Source organism: Ananas comosus, linkage group 16 (assembly GCF_001540865.1).
Source record: "Ananas comosus cultivar F153 linkage group 16, ASM154086v1, whole genome shotgun sequence".
NCBI lineage: Eukaryota > Viridiplantae > Streptophyta > Magnoliopsida > Poales > Bromeliaceae > Ananas > Ananas comosus.
The window spans coordinates 8168772-8194845 of record NC_033636.1 but is presented as its reverse complement, the minus strand read 5'-3'; the positions used below and the strand labels follow the sequence as shown (position 1 = coordinate 8194845).

Genomic DNA, 26074 nt, shown 5'->3' with positions numbered 1-26074 from the left:
ACGAGCCAGTAAAATACTTTGTGATATACGGAGTCTTCAAATCTTACTAGCACGAGCGTCTCTCGTGGCTCCGTCATATAACACCGAGTAGGTTGACTTCATCGTAAATATCCTCAGGAATTTTGATGAGTAGCCATTAAGGAATAAAGATTGTAGAAGATAATAGGAGAAAGAAGTACGTAAGGAACCTTAAGGGAAGAAAACAAAGAAGAGAAAAGCATGCAACAATTTTTTGATTTATTTATAAACGTAACGTCCAAAGTGACATAAAAATTATACCAACATATTAACAACAAATAATGAACTTTCCGTGAGTGGCAAAAAAAGCCTTATGTAGAACAGATATTTCATATCGATTTTGTACCTTACTAATTATTTTGAATTACATAATAAAATAATATATAATCAAAGACTATATGTAGTTTTATATTAAAATAATCTTAAAAAATTTCATTTGTATACTTTTAAGCTTTTTCAAAAATAAGATTTATATATAAAAAAAAAATAAAGCAGTGGTATACTATCATTCTCTCACTATAGGGTTTGAGACCAAGCTTTTTGAATAGTATATCAATATAGGCATTTGGAAGGTTTTATGAGATAGGAGCTTCAACGAAGATATAAAATATCAATAGAGTTTTATCATTTAATTTTTTAAAAAATTGCTGTTGCTAAAACAACATTTGATAAAATCAGAAAAAATATGTTATATTTAGTCACAATTTAAATTTTTAATGCCCATACAATAATAAAAGGCTAAATTGCACATTTTGGTCCTCAAACTATGGTAAGTGATGACAATTTGGTTCTCAAACTTTAATTTGTTATTCTTTTTAGCTCGAATTTTTAGAACTACTATAATCAAATCCTATAACCTAATTTAGTTGATTAAATATAGATGAATCAATAATATTAAAGTGATGTAGCATCTTAATATTGCAAAAATACAAAAATTTTGAGTGGGAAATGATATCAAATTAATATTCAAAGACCAAATTGTCACCCGCCCCATAGTTTGAAGACCAAATGTGCAATTTATCCTAATAAAAAAATTACTTTAACAAGATCAATTACCGCATATTCGCGTGCGCAAACCATTCAATATTTTCAACCAAACGAGATAGATCTCTTTTATTTTCTATTGGCGCGGTCTACGGATGACGTGGTACACCCAGTTTCTCTTAAAAAAATGTAGTAGCCGTTAATGCCCGTTAGGCTTTGCGCGGGCTAAAAAGATTAGCAAAAAGAGCGAACGAGAGGGGGCGGAGAAATTTTAGGGTTTCGTAATCGGTTAACGCAAACCCCGTACTCGCTTTCCCATCCACGGACGATCCCCCGCATTTTTCTCCCTTCTTTTCTTTTTTTTTTCCCTTGATTTTTGTGGGGACAAAGAAAACCCTAGACACCATTCGTTCGCATCTCCCCTTCGGCAAATCCATCCCGTAATCTGGTGAACGATCTTCGCTTCTTAATCTCTTGCATTATAAGATTTTTGAGCTCTTGATACAGTTTTTTGGCTTTAATTTGATCCTCTCTGTGTTATTTCGGATTTTTACAACAATTTCGAAGACATATTGTAAATGAAGTAGGTCTATATTGCTAGGAATGTGTACATTTTGTGATTAGGTTGTGTCAATGTGGTAACTTTTTGTGGAATTTAAGGGTAATTGTCGAGATTGAGGTTCTCTTGTTGTTATTGTTGTCTTTTGATACTTAGCTAGGTTTAGAAAAGTATTCTTAGACATGAATGCGAATGGGCGATGTAATTAGCTGACGAAAAGTTGTTAAGATGTCGGAATCGACGCCGTCTCCGAAATCCTCTCCTCCGGGAGGGGGTTTGAATTCGTCGTCTCCCCCTCCGAAATCCGATGACCATACCCCACGTCCCCCATTTTCGGGCTCTCTTGTCGAATCTCCAACAAGTCCACCGCCTGCCGAGCCCAAGTCCCCGCCGCCTTCAAGCTTGCCTTCGTCCCCTCCGCCTCCTCCCTTGGCATCTCCGCCGCCTCCTATCTCAAACGGATCGAAATCTCCTCCGCCCATAAGCCCTCCGCCAGTTGCTGCCGCTCCTCCTCCTACCAAGTCCTTGCCGGTCCCCTCACCGCCGCCGCCATTGCCGGAAAAATCACCGCCGCCGCCCTCCCCATCATTAAACCCACTACCCCCTCCCAATTCCCCTCCTCCTCCTCCACCTAAATCATCGCCATCTCCCGGGCCGCCTCCTCCGCCGAGTACTCCTCCAGCCCCTCCTCTGCCTATCACTCTTCCACCGCCGCCCCCACCTGCTGCAGTGGCCCCTCCTACGTCCCCCGCGGCCGCATTGCCTCCGCCCCCTCAATCCACCCCCCTTCCCATTCCTCAAACTCCGCAAGTACGATTGTCACCTCCTCTAGCTAGATCTCCGCCAAATCCATCAAAACCGGTGACCACCCCTCCCAGCCCCGCCACACCGGCCGTTCGATCTCCTCCTACTCAACGAGAAGATTCCCCGAACAATTCATCACCTTCGACGGGTAGTTTCAATCCCGGAGCTGTTGTTGGAATAGCCATCGCAGGCATTCTTATTCTATTGGCAGCAATTTTTTTTATCGTCTCACAGAAGAAGAAGAAGAATCGCGTGGGCGCCTTTCCAGGCCAATATAAACCTCCGCCGAATAGTTCCTCGATGAAATCAGGTATTGTTTAATGATACATATTTGATTCTTGTTTGTTCCTACTCTAAACTAATTACTGGTTTATACATTCCATTTTAGAGGGGCATTATCATAGGCCGGGAACCACTCCACCAGATACATACCATGCTTCGAATACACCGTCGACTCCGAGTGCCGCAACCTCGTACGGAAGTTACATCGGACACGGATATCAAATAGGGAGTACTCCAGAGCCTGGCGGGTCCAAGTCATGGTTCACATACGAAGAGTTATCGGTTACAACGAACGGGTTCTCTCAGGGAAATCTAATTGGCGAGGGTGGGTTTGGTTGTGTTTACAAAGGTTTATTGCCGGATGGGAGACAAGTCGCTGTGAAGCAGCTCAAGGTTGGTAGTGGGCAAGGCGAAAGGGAGTTTAGGGCGGAAGTCGAAATCATTAGCCGTGTTCATCATCGCCATCTCGTTTCACTCGTAGGATACTGCATAGCTGAGAATCACCGGTTACTTGTTTATGAGTTTGTCCCGAATAACACGCTCGAGCATCATTTACATCGTTAGTTCTTTAACAAATGTTCTGAGTCCTCTTTTAACTTTATGGAGCATTACGGAGCTTTGGACTAACAGCAATCTAGTGCTTACAAACAGGAAAGGGGCTTCCTGTAATGGATTGGCCAAAAAGAATGAAGATCGCTATCGGTTCTGCTCGTGGATTGGCTTATTTACATGAAGATTGTATGCAGCATTTTATTTACCATTGCTATACATGAACCTGATAATCTCCAGCTTAGCCATGTTTGTTTTTGTTCTTTATTTCCAGGTCATCCTCGGATAATACATAGAGACATTAAATCAGCTAATATTCTTTTGGATGACTCTTTTGAAGCAAAAGTATGTACTGCTATTTTCCTTAAAAACTCTACAGTGGGTTATATCTTTACATCGTGGTTCCTTTCTTTGGCTTTTATAACCTACAGGTTGCAGATTTTGGTCTCGCAAAGTTAACGAATGACACTTCCACTCATGTGTCGACGCGTGTTGTGGGAACATTTGGGTGAGTCATTCATTTGCAGGTTATTAAAAAAAGTTTTTCTTTTCATTAGTAATTTATTTTGGTGAGTAACTTTGAACCTAGTTGTCTTTTCCTTCCTCTTAGCTTGCAATGTTTTAAGTGATTAAAAGATTGTTCTTTTTTTCCTTTGATTCTTGGAACTGCAATATTATTATTTCACATCTGTAAGTTTATTCTTTGTAGTTATGCTATTTAACCTTTTCTTGCTAAGTTATTGCGAGGGCAGTGATATTGAAGAGGAATTAACGCATTGCATTTTTATGCTGTCGAAATGAGTTACGCTGATGCAATGTACAACCATTCTGAAGTACAGATTTGCTTGTTATTGATATTTCATCGAAATCAGGTACATGGCACCGGAATATGCAGCAAGCGGCAAATTAACTGACAGATCTGATGTTTTCTCATTTGGAGTTGTGCTTTTGGAGCTGATAACGGGGCGCAAACCTGTCGATATATCTCAACCTTTGGGAGATGAAAGTTTAGTTGAATGGGTAACACTAAACTGCACACTTTTGCTTCTTATCTTCTTCTTAATGTGAAGTTGGGAAAACACAGAATGCACATGTTTTGTTTTACCTTCTGCTCTCTGTGCCTGAGAATACTAAAATGCATTACTTTGTCACATCGAATACAAGAACATATTTTCTTGTGTCCTAGCTATTTACAAATGTTCACATTAAAAACAACACTTCTCTACGCACTAAATACTTAAAAAAGTAAAGAAGGTTGAGATAGAAGCATATTTTTCTCTCCTGCAGTAGTTCTTTTGTGGGTGATGGTCTTCTTCCTTGTACAGGCTCGGCCTCTCCTTGTTCATGCTCTGGAGACGGGCGATTTCAAAGAGTTAGTTGATCCAGCACTCGGAAACAACTTTGCGAGAAGCGAAATGCTTAGAATGATCGAGGCAGCTGCTGCTTGTGTTCGCCATTCTGCTCCTAACCGACCTCGAATGATGCAGGTAACACAATATTTGTTCTTCATAAATTTCCAGAAATCTGCTTCTCTAGTGGAAGATTTGCTTATATATGGTTGCGGAATGTTTTATGATTCATACTAAAAAACTAATAAATTCTTCTAACTTGTTTTTATGTTAGTATATTCTCAATGATTAGTCTAAACAAGTTTGCCTAAGAGAGGTTGATTTGCTCTTTCTTATCTGCCTGTAGCTTCCAATTTAAAGCAAAACTTTTGTCGAAACCTTTATTTGTAGGAAGAACATTATATTGTTATATAGGGTGTTTATACACCGAGTACATCTAGCAACATATCATGATTCGGGTTATATATATTCGGTATGAGTAAGGTACCGAGAATATGCTAATACAAGCATAGATGCACCCTTGAGACCTTACTCATGTCGAAGCGTTCTTTGTCTCCTATAAACATTGTATCTTATACCCAATTCTCAATAAAATCGGGAAAGAAAAAGAACATAGAAATGTGGGATTTGCAAATGTTATTAGGGAAGTTTGTGTATCTAAGGGGATTACTATTTCTCGGTCTTAATACAGTGCAGTTCTGATCTTAGATTTATGCTCTTTACCATAATCAAATTCTTTTGGTGCCTGCTCATGGTTCCTGTAAGGATAAATCGTATTGCTTCAATTTCTCCATCAAAATAGATGAATCTGTCGACATAATGATGTTTTTTGTTTCTCTTTTTTTGAAGAAGCGCATAGGCACTATACACGCATCCATTCACGCATGAAGCATGTTTTTAACCCAGAATTTATAACCTCGAGTTAGAGGTACCAATCAACTAGTCAACTAGTTGGTTGTAGGACTACTTATTTATGGGTTAGATATGGTTGACATTTTTGTTTAATCTAACAAAAGTAATTCATCGGAAAGGTTAATCTTGTAGCGGAATGCAAAGATTAGTTTTTTAACTCTAATAGTTGAAAGGTTGAGAACAAAAATGAAACTAAGCGCGAAGGTTGATGACGCACACTTTGTCGATAATGATCCTTCTAATCTATCTTCTCTTTCATCGCAGGTGTTGAGAGCATTGGATAGCGAGGGAAATCTCTCGGACCTCTCCAACGGGGTTAAGTACGGTCAGAGCACAATTTACAATTCGAGTCAGTACTCCGCTGACATTCAAAACTTCCGCAGAATGGCATTTGAAAGCGATGTCTACAGCTCAGAATATGATCACTCTGATTCACACGAGCAGAGGAACTTGTCGCACAAGTGAAAATGTCCAACCTCTAGAGGAAACCTATATATTGTCGGGTTCTCGTGATCTTGGAGAGCTGAATTGTGAAAAGATATAAAGGCACCGAAGAATCAGATGACATTCTATAAATGAGGGGATAACATAGCGTCGGAGCGAAATAGCTATAAGCTTTTCGATGAGAGTCCAATGGTTTTATGTGGAAGGTAGAAGCATGCATGTGGATTGATTACCGGAAGCGCATATGAACTGAACAAAGTGACAGAATGGTTTGCAGAGAATTTGTATTCGTTAGCCCTCGGCTTCCTTTTCGTCATTAACTTTTTTTTAATATGCTGTTCAGAGGAAGGCCTATAACTGTAATTTGAAAGGTTGAAGATACCCTTCAAACCATGATCTTGCTGAGATAAGGATTTTTTTTTTTTTTTTTCCATGCTGTAAAACATTTCTTTTGTGAGGTAAAGTTTCTTCTTGGTACATTGAGATAATTACATGGTTTCTACACCAAAATACTATTTGGATATTGTGTATCTTAAAGTTTCACCATAATTGTTCCAATTATATGTCCTTGTTATCATCTATCTGTACCTTAAACCTCTTTCGAAATCGATAAAAACAAACACATAAATATAACCTCTTTCAAAGTCCTGCTTGATATTAAATGGAATATCTGTTTAGATTTTAAATACCAAATTGAGATTGTGTGAAAGTCTAATTGGAACAAGGCAATCAAAGTGATTCAAAGCTTAATCACATCTATTTCAAGCAGGAAAAGAAAAATGATTAAGTGCGAAGATGGTAGGCGAAAAGCTTATTGCATATCTTATACAAATATTTCAGTAATTGTGGTATTTAATTGGTATGTAAAATCAGCTAACATTGCACCTTTTTTCCCAACCTGTACCTGCATTTACAGAACTATGGCCAACAGAGAGCATATACTTTATTTTGGGTAGTTATTATGAATGATCACTAATTACATGAGGGGAAAAAAAAAAAAGAAGAAAACTCGCAGTGAAAATTCTACTGTATATTGACCATTCCTAGTTTGAAGAATTCACAACATGTCCATCATTATCTTACTTCTTAGAAATGTAGAATCAGAGATTTTGAAATTTCCTGAGTTCTGTGAAATGGCGTGTGGACGCAAAAAAGGAAAGCTGAAACACAAATAACCTTCAGGATACATCGCACCTCGCACTTTACCCTCTTGATATGAAAACCTATAGATAAGAATTGCAAAATGTGTGCTTTGTAGGGAATAAAATGCAGAACTTTTAAACAAATTGACGGCATAATGTATAGGTTTTGTTCACGTTCAAATCAAAGCTTTTCAGGAAATCAAACTCGGGGAGCTGGCGCAGCTGCGATGCCACTTGAACTGGCAGCCACTGTTGCTTTCATATGATGCTCTGCGGCCCTGCCACTTCCAATGTGTTCTGCTGTCGGAACACCAGGCTCCAATCCATGTTCCATGTCGACTTTAGAGCTGTGAAAATGATCTCGACGGTGCCTAGGCCGCAAGTAGCGGCGGGCGCATATCTGCCCGACGAAGCAAGAGATGACAGATATAACAGCAATAACGCCCAACACGACGAAGACTGTCGTGAACGAGCTTTTGGGGTTGGATGGATGCTGAGCTACCGTGTTTTGTGGGTACACCACCATTGGTTGTTTGAGGGATGACATGCTTCTAAATTCTCTCTCTTCCTTCTCTTCTAGCATCCACTAGAGAGAGAGAGAGAGAGAGAGAGAGAGAGAGAGTTGCTTAGATGTTTCCTTGTGTGATGGGTGTAGGTGTTTTCTTTGTAGTGGCTTTGTTGTGCTTTGAGTGAGGCTAAAGGTTAGTCTCAAACAAGCTTTAAATGCTATGCTTTAGAAATGCTATAAATCCAATAGTGTGAGCTGAACTAAGGGGTTCATCCACTTTGGGTATGAAATGAGAATCGATTTGATCAAATCCGGTTAATTTTGTTTGGTTTGCATAAATCGGTTTGAGATTTCTATTCCGGACTGGAATGGGAATGGCCCATTAGCCTTCAACTTGATTCCGGTTTTTTAGCCCGGATTGAGGTTTCATTCCGGAAGCCCACTAAGTCCTCGAAGCTTATGTGACCATCTCACCCTCCTTCTCTTCACCATTTTCTCATCAAAAAAAAAAAAACCCTATCATCTCTCAAAACCCTATTCCTAACCCACATGAATAAAATTTTTTAAAAATAAATTTGATATTTTTTTTGAAAAACTTATTAGAGAATAGTATTATATTTTTCATAAATTTTAAATAATATAAATTTATATTTGAGAGTAAAATTAGTATTATAGTATCCTATAATTTTTTTAGTTTATACGAACCAAACAATGAAATGTGAATAACTCATTCCAATTCCCAATCCACAAATAAACCAAACGTTTCGGGGGAGTGGGCCATTCCAATTACCATTCAAATTCATTCTCATTCCATTATCCATTCCAATTCTACCCTTGAACCAAACAAGCCCTAAAAATTTAGGTTGCTTTTCTTTTCCTTAGGTAAAGCTGTATGATTCTTTACCCTTTTGAGGGGGTAGATGGGGTCTTGGATTGCTTTGAAGCAGGAGAGATGGAATTTTGTGACTGTATTAGGCAGATATTAGGACCTTAATAGCGCGTTAACAACAAGTTATCAAACATTAGGAACCTTGAGAATGAGGGAAATGCAACATTCCTCTTTTTCTCTTTAGAAGAATGTACAAAAAAAGAAGAAGAATGTTAATGAGCATTTACACAGAGCTGCAGATTTGCTGATGCATAAGGCAGTGTGTTTTCTGTCTCAAGAAGTTTAAAAGATGCTTCTCAGCTTCTTTCTGAAAAGTGTTAGCAGATAATTTGATTTGATGGCTGAGAAAAAAAATTTTAAAAAATAAATCTTTCGGAACTTGCTCTCAGATATCTTTCAGATACCATTAATTCTTTACATCTGCAGAGCAATGCACTGTAAAAGACAATAAGCATTCATATCAATTAGGTTAAGAGCCTATTCAGTACACAGAATCACTAGGCCATGCAGAAGCACCAACTCACCGTACGCAGCGATAAGCAGTAAATTTGGATTTCAGAGGAATCAGAAGCAGCACAGCTTCATGCAAAATCAATTTAGAGCGAAACAAAAGCACTACCAAACAGAAGAGAAGTTTATGAATCAAAAGCTATGTCAAAAGCATTACCAAACAGAAGAGAAGTTTATGAATCAACAGCTATGTTAAAGCGTTTCTCGCAAGAGTTGGACATAGATACACACTAACTATGAAAGATTTTGTAATACAAAAAAAATCTAATATTTAAAAATTGAAAAAAAAAATATCTGAAGGATTGAACTGTAAAAAAATTCAATAACTAGTCTATACAATCAAGCTCCCAATCTGACAATTACATTAATACAACAAAAAAGAAAAAAAGAAACACAAATTAGCAGTCATGGAAGCATCAAATAACTAGTCACGGGCAAATACATTTCAACAAATCAATAACAAATCATGATTCAAAATTAACTAAGATATCTGAGTGTATCATCATATTGCAAATTGAACTGTAGATGGAAGCTTAACGGACGAAGAGGCGAAAAATCAACATGAGATATGCAACAAGCTTCTGAATTCCACAAGTTAAAAAGAGGGAGTTCACAAGACTGAATACTTCGATCATTGAATATGTAACTCGCCAAAATCATAAATTGGAAACCCAAATACAAACTGGCTAGAAGGAAAAAGCATCTACATCTAGGCGTCTCAGGCTTCATGAAAAAGCACCTCCACTTGTGGTGATGTTCTTCAATTGTCCGTAAATGTGATTGTAGCTGAAGGATCCAATGGATTATACCCTACAGAAAAATTGTCGTTGTCAGAATAAAAATTCCGCGGCCGCAAAACAGGACTTGCAAGAAAAACAACATTGGCATGCGATCACGCAATATTAGTACTTCATACTCTATTTCTCTCATCCACATGTTGTGAAAACTAGATCCTTCCTTACTGTTTATATCGATTGATCAATGACCATAACTCAAACATTCGACCAACAAAGCAGGTGTTTGCAGCCCACTGAAAGAAAAATGTTATATTACCAACACAAGCAACGGCAATAAAAGGTTATACATATCACAGATACTACATTTCGACCAAGAGTGCAAGAACGAAATGAAATATTTATCTTGAACAGATATATATACAGGAATACAAAGAGAAAAATACAGTGGCTCAAAATAGCAAACGGAGATGTCACTCCATTATTTCTTACTGCATTGCACTAAATGCAACAGAAAATTAATAATAACATTATACCATAAAAGTAGCACTCCCACTCCCAGAACATTACATACCAAATTTACTCCTTTATTTGATTGACAATGGCAACACAACACACAAATAAATATGAAGTGAGCCAGTTATGTTCATCTTAAGAACCTACTTATCCAGAATTATACGCTGAAACAAAAGGGTCATAATTCTGTAATAGCTCTTGAACAGCACGTTATGGTAAGAGGAAAATTTTGTGCATGTAGAGATTGAAGAGTACAAAAATATACAATTTAACCACGTAATTCTCCAATATTAAATTTACACTCATGTAATGTTTCCAATCTCTGCGGAAATGAATACTCCGTAAAGTAATATTCTACCAATATCAAAGGCATCTCTGTACGTGCCTTCCGCAGACTTTAGCTGTAATAACTCCATTACGCGTGCTCTACTTTCTAATTTCTAATAATTGGCACAAAATCCAAAAGATGCACAACCTATTTTACATAAATATCACCAACATAAGAGCCTAAAATTTGTGCACTTTTACGATGACATTAAAGTAATAAATTACTCAACTTGACACAAATCAAATCGCACTTGGGGTTTCAATTGAAATGGCATAGTTTGTGCATCATTATCTGCAATGGACAGCGGTAGGGACATCTCAAAGCAATCATTTTTGATAATGACAAATCACAAGGAAGACGAATAAGTAGATTGAGAATAACTTCCAAGTAAAATGTAACATAATTGAACACAAATCAACTCGAAATTACAAAATTACAAGAGAAAAGTAGATAGAAACAATTATGAAACAAGAAGAAACTTGGAGAATAGCTCATCACCGCATCGTAGGAACAAAATTGTATCGAAATTGAAGAGTAAAGGTATTAAACCTAAACATCGGTTCTCGTCCTCTTCTTCGGACTTCGTCCCGAAGCTCAAACGACGGAGATCTTCGCCCCGACCTCCTCGAGCTGCTTCTTCGCCTCCTCCGCCTCCTCCTTTGACACGGCCTCCTTGAACTTCTTCGGCAAGCCCTCGATGAGGTCCTTAGCCTCCTTGAGCGCGAGGTTCGTAAGCGCCCTGATGACCTTAATGGTGGCGATCCTCGCGTTGCTGGGGACCTCCTCGATGACGACGTCGAACTCCGTCTTCTCCTCGACGGCGGGGGCGGCCGCGGCGGCGTCGGCGGCGGCGCCGGGTGCTGCGGCGACGGCGGCGGGGGCGAAGGCGGCGGCGGAGACGCCGAGGCGGTCCTGGAGGAGGTCGACGAGGCCCCGGGCCTCCGCGAGGGTGAGGTTAGCGATGGCGTCGCCGAGCTCCTCGATCTTCGGGGACACGGCGGCGGCGGAGGCGGCGCTGCTGCGGCGGAGCCGGCAGTGGGAGGGGAAATTTAGGGTTTGGGGGCGGAAGGAGAGGGAGGAGGGGGTGGNTGGCGGGGGTGGAGGGGGAGGGGGAGGCGGAGGAGTAGGTGAAGAGAGAGAGGGCGGAGGAGAGCGTCGTCGCCATTGTTGCTCTTCCTCCTCTTCTTCTTCTTCTTCTTCTTCTTCTTCTTCTTCTCCTCGCTCGGGTTCGAGAGTGGGAGAGTGAGGAGGAGGGGGATAAGATAAGGAGATAGGGTCGGGGGTTTTAGAAGTTTGGGTGTGTGGGGGTGATATATTGGGAGGAGTGGGTGGCTGTTACTTCGCGCACTATCCTACTGTCTAAAATAGGTTTTTTTTTTTTTTTTTTTTTTTGCATTTAACTGCTTAACATTTTTTTTTCTTTCACAAATAGTCTCATAAAATTTATATTTATAAAATTTACTCTATCTCGACTATGTATGCGTCACATAAGCGGCATATTGAAAAAAAAAAGTTTAAGTTGAATATGATAAATAATTCACCGTATTTTAACACGGCGAATGATTTACCGTGTTTTCCCTTGTATCCCTTTAACCGCCAAGTCACTGTGGATGTGTGCTGATGGTGGGTTTTCTATGAGACCTCAGAGATCATAAAAAAAACCACCATGAAGGACGGTACAGGAGGAGGAGGTGGAGGAGGAGAGAGGGGATGCAGCGGGTGACGAATGGCTGCGGCAGAGAGTTCGAGGAGGGGGCACAAAGAGAGATGGAAAAAGCTCGGGAGGAGAGAGAGAGAGAGGGGGAGAGAGAGATCGTGCGGATGGGATTATAAATAACGCTTGAACACAGGGACTAATTTAATGTATTTGAACATGGCGAATGATTCACCGTGTTCAACTTAAACTCTCATCATGGTGCTCACGTGGCAGAGATAGTACTAATTTTGTAAATATAAATTTTATAGAGCTATCGGCAAAAATAAATTGTTAAGAGGCTAAATGCAAAAAAAACCTTCTAAAATATAGTTGTCATACGAGTCATGTGCATACCTCTCTAATCAATTAAATTTTTTTTCTTAAATTTTTGGAAAAACTTCAAATATCACCTCTCTGTAATTTCGCACTTTCTTACTTCAATATTATGTGGTTTAAAGTGTATTACTTTCGTACCCTTTGATTTTATTTTATTTTTTTTTGTTATCCCTTTTATTTATTTTTTTCGATAAACAAAGTTAAAATTAAAAGGTATTTAAGTGAATATTCAATAAACTATAAGTAAGGTATCTGAAGTTTTTTTTGTATATTATTTAACGAAAAGTTAACGAAGGGGGTGACGAAAAAAAAAAATTGATACACTTTAAACAACAAGATATTAAAGTAAGAAAATACAAAACTACTAGAATTATATTTAAAATTTATGTTAAATTTATTTATCTTACCATAATTTTTTAAAAAAACTTTTATTGTAATTTTTCTGAAAAAAAAAAATTGATCGGATATCGATGATGTGTTGTGTCTGACGTGTAGTAAGCTTTCTTGTTGCTACGAGGCAAGAGGCAAGGAAAAAGCCTATAATGTCATCATTTGTGTAACTAATCAATCAAACTTTGGTCATGAGTTTCATCCACTTCATAATAATTTTTAAACAAATATTTTTGCTATATTTTTTCTCTCAGAGATTTGATTGATTGATTGATACATGAATGATATGATATTAGTGTTGTATACAAGACCCTAATGGCAAGGCGATTTCGTGTAGCAATTTTTTTAAGTTTTTATTATTTAGGGTTTGTTTATTTTATCAAAGTTAAAGAAGGTTAAAGTTATTTTCAATTATTAATATCTACTTCTATTGTTAGATTTATGTAAATTAAATACGTCCCTAATTTTACTTTTTTTTTTTTTTTAAAAAATAGATAGCAAGCTATCTGCTTCATTCATAAAGTGGGATTAATTAAGTGTATATAGTAGAGACAACTACGGCCTCTGAGAAAAGTTAAATCCCTAACTTTACTTTTTCAAAATATTATAATCGATCTTATCTTGAATGGTGGCAAGTGATCTACTAAAAAAAAAAAAAATCACTAGTTATATTTTTTTTCATTTTTTAAGTATTTTGTTATTAACTTTCTGTTAAACAAACGACAGTGAGAAAAATAATTCTCATCTAAACTTGAGTTTAATTGAAAATTATTTTTAACTTAAAAGGGATAATATCAAATATACCTTTCAAAATTTCAAAGTATCTAATATATTCACGATTGATCAAAACGTCTTAATTAATTTTCAAAAATCCATTTAATATACCTAAACTTTTAAGATTTACTAATAAAATATAAGTTTAGAAAGATATTTTGATAATTTTAAATAAATTTAAAAATTTTGAATAGTAGTCATAGATAAATGAGCAAACGTCCGACCTGAAAATAAGTTACTGACCTTAAAAAAGGCTAAATTTAACCCTTATAAAAAATTCCCTTATAAATATTCGTCTTTTCACTTTTTCTTCCTAACTTTCAAAAAAATTATATTTTATTCTCTCAACATTTCATATTGTTACATTTAGTCCCCCTCCATCAAGATACTATTATTATTTCATCTATTTATTATAATTTATATCAAAATATTTTTTAAAATGACAGAAATATATTAAAAAATTATTTTTTTCACCGGGCCAACATGGCTTAAGCCCAGTTATTATAACTAGGGTGCGAGACCTTATATAAACTGATCGGAATCACAGAATTACCAGGCGTAGCCTTCCGGCTGGTATTCGTCTTTGATACCAAATGTAACGATCTGATCTGCCAGCAATAATAACTCGTTGAGTCCAAATCATCGGCCCAAAATGCTTAATCACAATTATTATAACCAGCGTGCGAAGCCTTATATAAACTGATCGGAATCAATATTCCACCCGATGTGGAACTATTGGGGGTGTTACAGAAAAGTAAAGGTAATTTGGTTATTTTGCCATCTCCATTTATGTCACACTTTTAAAAATATTTTTAAAATTTCAAGAAAAAAATATACATTTTTAAAAGTCAGAAAAAAAAAATAAAAAAATAAAAATTTATAAAAATATTTTCTAAAAAAAAAAGGGCCGCCCTACTTGACCCGTTGGGTTTGTGGACGGAGATTCGCTCATTCAAGGAAGATTCCGTTCCGTTCCGTTCCCGTTTTCGCTACTCCTCGTCTCGCTTTCGCGTTCTTTTTTTTTTTTTCTCTCTCTCTTTTACCTTACCTACCAAATCGCTCTATACATCAACTCCAAATTTCGCAGCTCAGAGGAGAAGATGATTTGAACCCACCCTACATGCTCGTGAGGTACGATTTCTCGTTGCAAAAGCTGCTTTTTTTTTTTATTAATTTTAGTTAGTTTTTGAATCATTTGCTTGTGAATTTGGGAATTTTTGATTAATTTTGATGCGTAAATTGCCCTAGTTGAATTGTGCAAAGGTGAATCAATTTGCATGAAACAATTTGAACGAATTGTGTTTCTCTGTTCGATCGGTGGTCGCCTCCAATAATATGGCATTAAACTCTGAGTAGGATTTGATTGTGTTTATTGAATAAAGTGTAAATTTGAATTAGGGCTTGTTTCAATTCTTTTTCCATTTTATGGTTCTATTGCTGATTCTCAAAGTTGCTAAGGTTTTGCTTTAGTTTCCTTTCCTCCAGAAGCATTTTCAAAAGCACTTTGGAGAAACAAGAAGTGTTTTTGTTGAAATTTCGATTGGTCGAGAGTACTTCCATGTTGCCGAGTAACCTTGTAAACTGCAAATAGTGAAATTTCGATTGGTAAAACGTTCCGATAATTCATTTTTAACTTGCCCTATACATAATTTGGAAAAGTGACTCTTTTGTTGCTTTGTTTGTTCACTGTTAGAGAAACGAGGAGTATTTTTTAGGTTGGTTACATCTGAGTCGTTTTCTCGGTACTTGTTGAAGTTTTACCTCGGCTTTAAGGGTTTGTTTGGATGTAGGATTGGTTATACAGTAATAACTTGTGCAGGATGAGATTTTTCTTTTCTGGTTTAACCTATCGCAATTTTTCACGATAATGCATTTGGGTTACTAGATTTATCATATGCCCCAAAAAATTGATTTAGAGGTCATATGTATTCTATCTCTTAATCAAATTCGGACAATATAACGAATTTCTTTTCTGTTCGAAAGCATTCTTTAGGAGAAATGTATTTGTTGAAGTTTGCTTGATTTAATCCATCAGCACTTTAGTTGATCAGGTAATGTCCACGAATCTGGCACCTACTTATTGTGAACAGTAATTTCCATTCTCTTTTGTAGGCTCAGGAAATTAGTTAGTTGGCATCTAATAATGTTCATGTAGGGAAAGTACCAATTTTTGACACAATCACTTAGGTCTAATAATTATTAGAATTCCATGAAACTGTAACTATTTTATTGTTGCACTGTACCACATTATCATTTCAAGATTCCACATAACTCCCATCTAGATTGATAGATGGTTTTACTCAAATTAAAAAAAAAGAAAAAGAAAATGCTGATCGACTTTCAAGGAAATCTTCAAAGGCACTGATTTTCCTTCTCTTTTAACCTTCAAGTTTTACCTATGTAGTAAGTGAGATCCTTACCCATTATATTTCTAAGGTGTTGATATTAAGATGAATCTCTAATCGCAACTGAAGCTAAACCCACAGGTTGAGAAAAGTCTAGCTACAAAATGGTGTTGGTTTTTGTTACTCTTCATTTTGGCCCTCATCAATTTTCTTACCCTCGTCCACTTATTATATTCTTGCAGTTTCTTCCCAGTACATAGCTGTCTCAATAGTCGAACAAACATGTGGACTGTTTCGCCAATTAAATCATGCAAAATATTTGATTAGTTTGCAACTTTTCTGAAGTATTAATCCATTTCTGTATTTTAAAGAATAGAAACTTCCAAGGACAATTGATGTACTTTCTTGAAGATAACTATTATAGTTTCTTATGAGCTTGGTGGTCTATTTCAGGCTTTAATGGATGATAAAGCAAAATTAAGTGTCGATGCCAACATCTCCAAATCAACTGGGGGCCCAAGACTGCCTAGTCCAGCATTGAATTATTTCGCACAGGTTCCTCAGAAGCTTCAGAACTCTCTGAAGGTCAGTCCTTTTGGTATTATGCCAAGTACATTGCTGCTGATGATGATTTGGAACTTGATATAGCTAATACGACCTAAATTTCATTCTCCAGTTACGTCTGAAGCAGTTGTTGAAAACCAATCATGTTCCTGGTTTTGGAAAACCTGCTGTGCCTACAGAGGAAGAATCAGATTCTTCTTTCGAGGTTGACTTGGATAAGCAGCTTCAGGCTTGGCGAAGTAACTCAAACTGGTCTGATGAGCCCCCAGAAATTAAGGTAACGTGATTAACTACCAGAGAAGACTTCTTCGTTGTAAGTGATTGGACCGCATCTTTGTCGTTGTGTTTCAACTTATTCCTTTAGTACTACTTTCTAAAACGAGTAAAGGTTTGAGTGCAAATCAGTTTATTATATATAATAATACTGTAAATTTATTTCAATATGCTTTTGAGATAACCAAGTTGATAATCTCTGCAGACGTAGTTGTCGATAAAGCAAGTGGCTGGAGACTATGAAAATAGTAGAAACATTATATATTTAACTGTTCTTTGTGAACTTGTTTCAGGTCAGTGTACCAAAAGGGTCTCTATGCAACCTGAATGTGAGATTTAAGGCTGGATTACCGCCGGATGCAATCTATAATATTGTCATTGATCCGGAAAACAAAAGAGTATTTAAAAACATCAAGGTACGTATTTTTTCTTATCAGATAAAGTATCAGACTATGTTGCATTCATAAGATATTCAGCTTGTGTTTCTTAACCCTAAGAGAGTAACTCTCTGGTGTTTCTCTCTTATTAGGAAGTAATTTCAAGAAAGGTCTTGGTTGACGAGGGCCAGAGGCAGGTTGTTGAGGTGGAGCAGGCTGCAATATGGCGATTCCTTTGGTGGTCTGGAACAATAGCAGTGCACGTTTTCGTCGATCAAAATCGGAAAGATCATACTGTAAGAATGAATATAATGAGTTCATCAACGGTGATCATTTAAATTCCTGAAAGTTCTTTATTTTTTTCTTTCTTTTTTGTTTAAAAAAAAAGAAGGCTAACCTGCAGGAAAACCCCTCTATAAGCATCATGATTTTCACATTTCCCCCCCTGATATTTTCAAAACCTACAGTTCACTCCATTGACCTGTGGGTTAAGTGATAGATTTGAGCTAAAAGAATATTGATGAAGGAGCAAAATGATGAAATCTTCTTAAGAGAAATAGAAAGTCTTCGAATTTCATGGAGCAAAATAAAGAGTTATGTTATTATAGTAGGATTTCTTAAACTTTAAGTTCGGAAGAAACTGCAAAAGAAGCAACCATTTCAAAACTTGAATACCATGTGATTCCTCTTACGCAGGTAAAATTTAAGCAAGGTAAATCGGGTTTCATGGAAAGATTCGAGGGCTGCTGGAAAGTAGAGCCTTTGTTCGTGGACGAGCAAACTTGCCTTCCTTTTAGGCCAAAGACATTTGCAGAGTATAACACATGCACGGGAGGTAAAGGGAGGGTTGGATCTCTCGTGAGCTTGGATCAGCTGATCCAGCCATCGATCGTCCCTCCGCCGCCCATTTCATGGTATCTTCGCGGGATCACCACAAAGACCACCGAAATGCTCATAAATGATCTTCTAGCTGAGGCCACTCGGCTACGAAGATCCATTAGTGATGCAGAACTGATGCAAGACATTGAAGCAAGATCAGTTAGTGGTAGTAAAGAGTTAGTACTTTCCAGTGTTAACGATATAAAGGAAAGATGGCAACAAAGAAGAAGCGCGAGGCATCGGAGAAGATTGGAAAGAGTGTCAGTACATTGAACTCTTTTCGTAAGATTTTAAATTCTTTCTCCTGCTGTACGTTCTTTCATCGAAGCAATTGCAGTAGTTAAACATACACGGTTATAGCTTCTTGTTACAGTTGCTGTAACATTATGATAAACTCAATTACTGTTTGCAGTGTTGTATGTTTAATGGCAATTTGGGTAATATGATTAGAATTCTCATGAGTTATTTCTTTTTCAGCATGAATTCCTGCGCACACAGCTTTGTGGACATTCTCTTAAATAAGTTATTTTCTCTCTTCTTTTCTCTCTCTAAGTTCATTGTGAACAAAATCTGAATGCATAAAGTAGAGCTTATCATCTAACAAAAATAGATGGTGATTTTTTCATATCAAAGTTTACTTTACCAGCAAATATACTTTTCAGGTGGAAATGAACTTTCTAATTCTTTTTTTTTTTTTGTAAACATAGAATATAGATTTTGTTTTTGTTTGTTATCTTTCTATAAACGAACTTAACATCAGATAATAGAACGGACTAAGTTAACACAATATTAACTCAACATATTAATTCTTATATTATGAAGTATATCCACAGCACTATCCAATCCGAATCTATCGATCGAGCCAATCAATCCATTATACTAGATAGATATTTCACCCACACCAAATACGTATTTTTTTATCATTATTCTTATTATTGCTCGCAGGTTCCGTAGTACCGTCCCATCATCTGCAAAAGCTGAAAGATCAAATTCCGTAAATATACATGTGCAGAATTTAATCTCCCGCCTTCAGAAAACATTTTTAGAATAAAGACATATACTCCGTACATATTTCACCATCACCGCCAAATACGCATTTACTTTTTTTTAATTATTGTTCTCATGTCTCCTAACCCCTCCCACCAAAAGAAAAAAAAAAAAAAACACTTACTACGAGTATTCGAAAAAAAAAGAAGATCAAACTTCGTAATTATGCTCCTCTAGAACTCAACTCCCTGCCTTCCCGCACTACTAGAAATTCATTCTTCTGCAGCAACAAATATTATTTTTTTGAGCAAAACATAGCATGCTACCCGCTTCATTTATTGAAATGATGAACTAACCTACATGGGTGAGACAACAGCGGCCTCGGTGAGGGCGAAAAAAAAAAAAAAAAAAAAGAGCTACAAACGGGAAGACAAAGCTTGATCCCAAAACTTCGTCAACTGCTTGATCTTGAGGGCTGCAAGGATGGGTTCTGGTTGGGTCTTTCTAAAGATCACTCCATTTCTAACCTTCCAAATAATCTACCAGCAGACTACCAAACTGGATATCGTAGAACACAGCTTCTACAGTCCCTTCCTTGTCATCCACCTATCCCAAATCGAGGTCACAAATATTGTTGCAACTGATACCTATTAGTTACCGTAATAGCTTTTCGTAACTAACGAGATCGTTACAAATCATCACACTAAATCTTATCGTAATAAATGACTAAGCAATATAATTTGTATTGTTATAACAGTACAAATTGTTGCAATTGTTGTTCTTCACACGTATATAATTTCCAACTCCGCTACCTTAAAAACCCCCCTTTCATATTAACTCAATGTGATTGGGACCTCTCCCCACCATGAAAACGTGATGCAATACTATATGAGCCATTTAGGTTCACATTCCCCAAAGGTCCAAACCCTCTCTTAACAAAAATGGCAACACCTCATTAATTCTCACCTTTTATAATTCCAATAGACTATAGCAACTTTTTAAAAGGAAAGTTTGTGCCAAACTCAACTTTAGCTGCCTAAATAGAGCACTTGCACCCGTCAGATTCACACCTGATGCCGCAAAAAAAAAGAAAAAAAAAGAAAAAAAAAGAAGAAAAGTAAACTTCAGATACCACTCATGTGATGGCGTACTTTCTCACTTTGGTACCCTATGATTTAAAGTATATCAAGTTACTATCGAATGGTTTAATTTTTATCTTTTCGTTAGTTCTTTTTTGAATATTTTGTTAAATTATATACAAAAAGCTTCAGATACTGCACCTAGGTTTATCGAATATTCACTTTAGTATCTTTTAGTTTTAACTTTATCACTGATTTAACAAAAAAGATTAGTAAAATCGATAATAAAAAGTTAAAAAAATGAAACCACAGAACACTAAATTAATACACTTTAAACCACATGATACTAAAGTGAAAAAATGTGAAACCACAAGATTGGTATTTGAAGTTTTTTCAAAAAAAAAAAAAAATTTTCTCTTAGAACTAACCCTCCACATTAATGGTGGTTTTTTTTTAAAAAAAAAAAATTTGTGGAGAGAATGGAAGGATGCTACTTTTTTTTATTTTTTAAAAGGTTTTATTGTACTTTACTATATTTTACTTAGCATTATTTTTATTTACTACAATATACTTTTTTTCAAAGATATTATTGTATTATTATATTTTATTAAACTTTACACTATATTTTAAATTTATATTCGTTGTTCTAGTTTACACTACTGATATTTTTCGAAGAAATCACTAAATAAATTTTTTTTCTCGCCAATCTTTATATCGCTGTTAATAAATCTATTATTTTAGACAAAATATAATAACTTTATCAAGAGATACTAATTAAATAGTATAAAAATATAAAATGGATCTCCATAATAGACCCATTGATAATTTCTATTATTTTTTTAATTTTTTTATTATTTTTATGTATTTTGTTATTTTTCATATTAAAATGAGCCGAATATATACCGTGTCACTTTTAATCAACATATTTAATAGCTTTTATATGAAATTATAGGTTTACTCCTTATAGTGTAGGAATGAAAAAAAAAAGAACAGTTTAGTGGTGTCTTTAAAATATATATATATAGTACAGTATAAATGTAAATCAACTACACTTCGAACTTGGCACATCGAGTACATACCATGAAGCCTTTTTCAATTTGTGCTACGGACAGCCAATAGGCCACATTAATGTTCGTGTGTTAATTTCTTCAATGCGTTCTTGAAAGGTTGAAATTTCATTAATACCACTTCAAATTGTAAAGTATCATTGTTGCGCTTATATATTTATATATTTAGTCTCTGGATTTGAGGTTTAGAGGAGAATTTGATATATTTATATATTAGAGGAGTGTACATGATAGATTTGTATGTTTAGAGGGATATGAATAATATTTTTGATTGTGAAAGGATTAAGGGTTATGTATGAAATTGCCTTGATCAAGAACCTCACCAGTTAAAAAAAAGGAAAAAATTATAAATACTCCTACAACTACAAGTTTGATCTTTTATTTCTACGCTGCTTATTTAATTTGTTTAATAAGTGTTGTTTGACTCCACGTAAAACATATATGTTTTTTAAAAAAATTTACCTTGATCATTCGGTATATACTGAAAATAGTTTTTAATATATGCTTTTAAGGAAAAAAGAAAATTAAGAGAAATTAAGAGGAGAGACGCTTTCAGTTTTCAATTTGCATATTTTGTAAAAAGAAAATGATTTGAAAAACAAAAATAAATATTTTCTTTTCTAATATAGGTAACACAATTGTTTTATTCAAAAAAATATTTGTTATGTTTTTTAGCTGACACACTCACTGTGAACCAAGTCGATCCAAATACAACTCTTGTTCGTAACCCCTCCTCTTCCAAAATGAAATAAAAAACAAAAACAAAAACAAAAAAAACAAAATACATGTGGAATTGGTTGCTGCACAGTACTCCAGCCGCGCATCAGCTAACCTCCAACTTCTCAGGAGGGATAGTAGCTAGATGGTGTCCATCGAGAATAACGATGATAGAGGAACAAAAAAGAATTTTGTTCTCTGCTTCGCAGCGGGGTGCTGCTGAGTTATAGAAGAAGCGGAATAGAAAAATATTTGACAATCGACTAGACCAAAGTGAAAATCCGAAAAGAAGAATTCGTTGTACTGTCAGTCAATGAGTCTCAACACTAGGAAGCTCAGATTGTTTACGACATTTGCCACACGTTGGGTCGATTTTAGGTTCTTAAGGGTAGAACTTTTATAGAAATAATTTCTATTTGTCGATCCAAAAAGATCTGATGTTGTTAAATTATTCTTATACTTTGCTTTAAAATAAGGTATATTTCTGTTTAATAAAAAAAAAACAAAATATCCAAAAACAAAAAGAAGATTTGTTTTTTTTTTTTTTTATGGTGGTGGTGACTGTGGCCAAGTAAGTACCGGATCCCAGGATCGCATCTCTATCCAATCGTGCGGCGGAGATCGACCGAATCAGATATCGGGGGGCGCGCCCGCCTCGCAATTGATCACGCTGCGTGGGCCCCGTGCCCCACGTGGCGAGATTAGGCCGGTCGGGGCGGGGGGCCCCCACGTCGTACGGGGACAGTTCGGCACGCGTCGCGTATCCGATCCCCCGAAACGGTGGGGGGTGTTCGACTCCTCGTCAAAAAGAACCGAGTTCGGTATCCTAAAAATAGGGTTAGGGTTTCGGAGTGGACTCGGTTCGATTCGATCGGGTGCGTGCATGTGCATGTGCATGTGCATGTGCACGCACGTGACCTTGTTAATTTGTGTTTCATGAGTGATAAAAAAAAAAAAAGAAAAAAAAAATCAGAGTGAACCAGCGTTCAATGCATTTTTGTATGTGAACTTGAATTCACGGAAACTTCAAATTTTCTGTGTGGTTTTTTAAGATAAATGAAAATAATCACAGCGTGATTTGACTATTAATTTGTGATGTTTCAATTTGAAAATACTAAATATTAAAATATTATCTTTTCAGTAGCTAACCACAGTATAATCGGTTGTTTTACGAGAATTAAACATACAAATTTCATTTCACGTTCTCTAAAAGTTAAAGCAGTTCTAACACGAAGAGGATATGCATGGTTGTCTAATATAAGATGTTTTTTTTTTTTTTGAATTTTAAAAAATTTAAACTATTAGAAAAATGTGAGGCAACCAGAGCGCAGATAACAAAATTCTAATAAATTAAACTTTTGTACCACGAACTTAATTATAAGAACACCTCAATAAAGAAAAACTAAAGCCAAAATAAACAAAAGCTTAATTTTCAACCAAATAGAACAATTCACATGATTATTGCATAATTAAGCTTACTTGATGAGTATCCTTTTATACACCAAATACTTACTGCACCAGTAATTAATCACTGCTAGCTAAGATAGTGAAAGCCAGTTAACCTCATTCTTAGGATGCCCATTACAAGTAGCATTGACACACTTTTTTTCACTCTAGTCCCCGTTGAATGACTGGATCGGCCAAAAGTCCTCGACGGCCCAGAAAGCTCCAGTTGATTCGGCAGAAAACTGCGGCGCGAGAGCATCAGGAGTTTGATCAGTCATACTTTGCTCCGCGTAACTCAAATTATTGTTATTGTGATCGTCGAAGCTATTCGTGTGGCTGCTGGTGCTCGTTTCGTCGGTAAGAGCGACATTCTGGTAGTCCAAGGGTTCGCCTTGCTTAACCTTCTTTTGTATTCTTGTCCTCCAGTAGTTCTTTATTTCGTTATCAGTCCTTCCAGGCAGCTGCCTCGCAATTTTCGACCACCTCATAGGAGAAAGAAAAATAAGGGGCTTATAAGAAATAAGTAGATGTGTGCATGGGTAAAATGCGAAGGGTTCCTTCATTAGCAGGAAAAAAGAGAGTTTCTATAATCACATGTGCGAAAAGAAATTAATTATGGAAGTTTGTCAAATCAAAAAAAAATTTAACAAATTTGAGAACATTGGAGAAACTAGAGAGCAAGTAAATATATTAGTTGATGCATCATTGGTTTGGTGACTAGCCCATACGTACCTAATTATGAACTATGGTTACTGTTTCAAACATTCTTAGTAAATTAAGAATCAAATTAACACAGCAAAAGATTAGCAATCAGTGTAGGAGATAATTATCTGATCAATTACACTTTGAAATTGGTAGAATACTATATATATCACAAAAGCATAGAAGATGTATATTATTAGTCCAACATACCAACAACATACTCTAAAAAAGATAAGGGGAAAAAGATTCTACCTTGCCAAAAAATTAACTTTGCTGAATATAATTTTTGCAAAAATAATACATTTATTCTTGTCATAACCCTAATGCTCAAATCTTTTTCTTGCATTGCGGAAACCATATACTATGAACATTTTGGCACCTATGAAACATCTTTTACGTACGAAAACCATAAACAGATCACAATAGTCACTATATAAAAAGAAAGTTATTTTTGCATGATATGGCTTCTCCCTTCTTTTTATAAGAGACTCAATGAAAGCGTGTTTTGTAAGATATCTAGGAGATCTACATGCTCCAGCACAAGAAAATATCTATCCAAGCTTGTCCCACTCCTCCAATGTTATATTTATATATGTATGTAGCCACATGATGTCAAGCCATGAATTAGTTCATGCTAGGAACAATAAAAGGCTCTTGCCAATTTCTTTGGTTTCATATATGCACGTGTTTCTTTTCTTTCATGTGAGAAAAAGAGGGGGAGAGAGAGAGAGAGAGAGAGTCAAATCATGCAGTTATAGTATGATATAATTGGTAGATATATAAGCTTATCATCCTAGCCACATATTCTTGCATCCTGGTAAAATATCTCATAAAGCCATGCATTCACTATATTAACTTCTCCATGCATGATCTCTCTCTCTCTCTCTCTCTCTCTCTCTCTCTCTCTCTCTCTCTCTCTCTCTCTCTTTCTTAATGCTTACCTATTACCCCATCTCGAGTGAAGTTCTATGATCAGCTGCTCCTCCTCCTGCGTGATGTTCCCGCGCCGCACGTCGGGGCGCAGATAGTTGAGCCATCGCAGGCGGCAGCTCTTCCCCGTGCGGTTCAAACCTTCACCAGAAGGAGCCAAGAAAGCATAAGGAGATGTAGATGAAACCATAGTCATGCACACGATTATAAACTACCTGCGGATCGAGCGAGATTGTTCCAAACGCCTTCGCCGTGGTTCGCGATGTAGTTGGCGAGGATGAGGTCCTCCTCCACGGTCCATGGGCCCTTCCGAACCTCGGTCTCTTCGCTACTATTAATCCTCTTCTCCATGTTGTTGCCTTCCTCCCCCATGGAGAGAGAGAGAGAGAGAGAGAGAGAGAGAGAGAGAGAGAGAGAGAGAGAGAGAGGTGGGTGGGGGAGAAGTATGAGAGGCTTGTAGTGGGTCTTATAGAGAAAATAAAGAGAGGTTAGTGCATATTCCCCTTCATCATATGTTTTAGTTAACTCCAAACAAAGGTTTTGAGCTCCTACCGAATTATGAATGGACGTATTCATTCATTATCGTGTTTTCTGCAGTTCGGCAGGGTTTATCATTTTATTTAGTAGTATAACTAACTTCATGTACGAGTATATATGTATGTATATATATACATATATATATACCGGTATATATATGAGCTTTATTTTATAGTTTTTGCAATACAAGAGTACAAGTTTCATTTGTGAAAAACTCGAATTTGTGGCTTATAAACTTTAGCGTGTTTTCATCTTGTCTCTCTTTGTTTATATCTTTCACTACCAAACTTTCATAGGACATGCTATTTATATCCTTGTTGCAATTCCACTTTTCTTTGATTAATTAGCTAACTATCAGGTGAAGAGAATGATTATTTTTGGATAAAAAATGAACAACTTAATTGCAAAATGTACAAAAATTGATTACTCTTCTTCCAAGCCTCCGTG

The 26074-nt window shown here is 36.4% G+C and overlaps 4 protein-coding genes across 5 annotated transcripts; 2 read left to right on the top strand and 2 right to left on the bottom strand.

Moving 5' to 3' along the window:
* Nucleotides 1292–6370, top strand: LOC109722621 (proline-rich receptor-like protein kinase PERK13). Its single transcript, XM_020250716.1, has 8 exons — nucleotides 1292–2675; nucleotides 2754–3206; nucleotides 3299–3385; nucleotides 3471–3541; nucleotides 3628–3704; nucleotides 4069–4216; nucleotides 4522–4683; nucleotides 5722–6370. The coding sequence occupies exons 1-8, from the start codon at nucleotides 1790–1792 to the stop codon at nucleotides 5920–5922; spliced, it is 2085 nt and encodes a 694-aa protein (XP_020106305.1). The 5' UTR covers nucleotides 1292–1789; the 3' UTR covers nucleotides 5923–6370.
* Nucleotides 9394–11833, bottom strand: LOC109722386 (50S ribosomal protein L12, chloroplastic-like). Its single transcript, XM_020250436.1, is given in 3 exon segments — nucleotides 9394–9760; nucleotides 11078–11632; nucleotides 11634–11833. Coding segments are annotated over 2 exon segments (570 nt in total). The 5' UTR covers nucleotides 11694–11833; the 3' UTR covers nucleotides 9394–9760; nucleotides 11078–11122.
* On the top strand, nucleotides 14697–18638 carry LOC109722620. The gene is made up of 6 exons (XM_020250715.1): nucleotides 14697–14855; nucleotides 16523–16654; nucleotides 16746–16910; nucleotides 17200–17322; nucleotides 17436–17579; nucleotides 17980–18638. Exons 2-6 carry the CDS (start codon nucleotides 16529–16531, stop codon nucleotides 18433–18435), a joined length of 1014 nt encoding a protein of 337 aa, XP_020106304.1. The 5' UTR covers nucleotides 14697–14855; nucleotides 16523–16528; the 3' UTR covers nucleotides 18436–18638.
* Nucleotides 23410–25689, bottom strand: LOC109722045 (myb-related protein 305). Of its 2 annotated transcripts, XM_020249902.1 has the most exons (3): nucleotides 25306–25688; nucleotides 25102–25231; nucleotides 23410–23941 (listed from the first exon to the last, which is right to left on the bottom strand). In XM_020249902.1, exons 1-3 carry the CDS (start codon nucleotides 25664–25666, stop codon nucleotides 23626–23628), a joined length of 807 nt encoding a protein of 268 aa, XP_020105491.1. In that variant the 5' UTR covers nucleotides 25667–25688; the 3' UTR covers nucleotides 23410–23625. The 2 variants fall into 2 exon arrangements, with proteins under 2 accessions (XP_020105491.1, XP_020105492.1); XM_020249903.1 differs by having other exon boundaries at nucleotides 25102–25689.

Excerpts from the sequence above, each read along its gene's own strand:
- LOC109722621 (XM_020250716.1), top strand. The coding sequence starts at position 1,790 with ATGTCGGAATCGACGCCGTCTCCGAAATCCTCTCCTCCGGGAGGGGGT. Across the intron at positions 2,676-2,753 it reads TAGTTCCTCGATGAAATCAG|AGGGGCATTATCATAGGCCG; the intron begins GTATTGTTTAAT and ends ATTCCATTTTAG. Across the intron at positions 3,207-3,298 it reads GCTCGAGCATCATTTACATC|GAAAGGGGCTTCCTGTAATG; the intron begins GTTAGTTCTTTA and ends GCTTACAAACAG.
- LOC109722045 (XM_020249902.1), bottom strand. The coding sequence starts at position 25,666 with ATGAATACGTCCATTCATAATTCGGTAGGAGCTCAAAACCTTTGTTTG. Across the intron at positions 25,232-25,305 it reads CAATCTCGCTCGATCCGCAG|GTTTGAACCGCACGGGGAAG; the intron begins GTAGTTTATAAT and ends CTTCTGGTGAAG. Across the intron at positions 23,942-25,101 it reads CACTCGAGATGGGGTAATAG|GTGGTCGAAAATTGCGAGGC; the intron begins GTAAGCATTAAG and ends TTCTCCTATGAG.
- LOC109722620 (XM_020250715.1), top strand. The coding sequence starts at position 16,529 with ATGGATGATAAAGCAAAATTAAGTGTCGATGCCAACATCTCCAAATCA. Across the intron at positions 16,655-16,745 it reads AGCTTCAGAACTCTCTGAAG|TTACGTCTGAAGCAGTTGTT; the intron begins GTCAGTCCTTTT and ends TTCATTCTCCAG. Across the intron at positions 17,580-17,979 it reads AAAATCGGAAAGATCATACT|GTAAAATTTAAGCAAGGTAA; the intron begins GTAAGAATGAAT and ends CCTCTTACGCAG.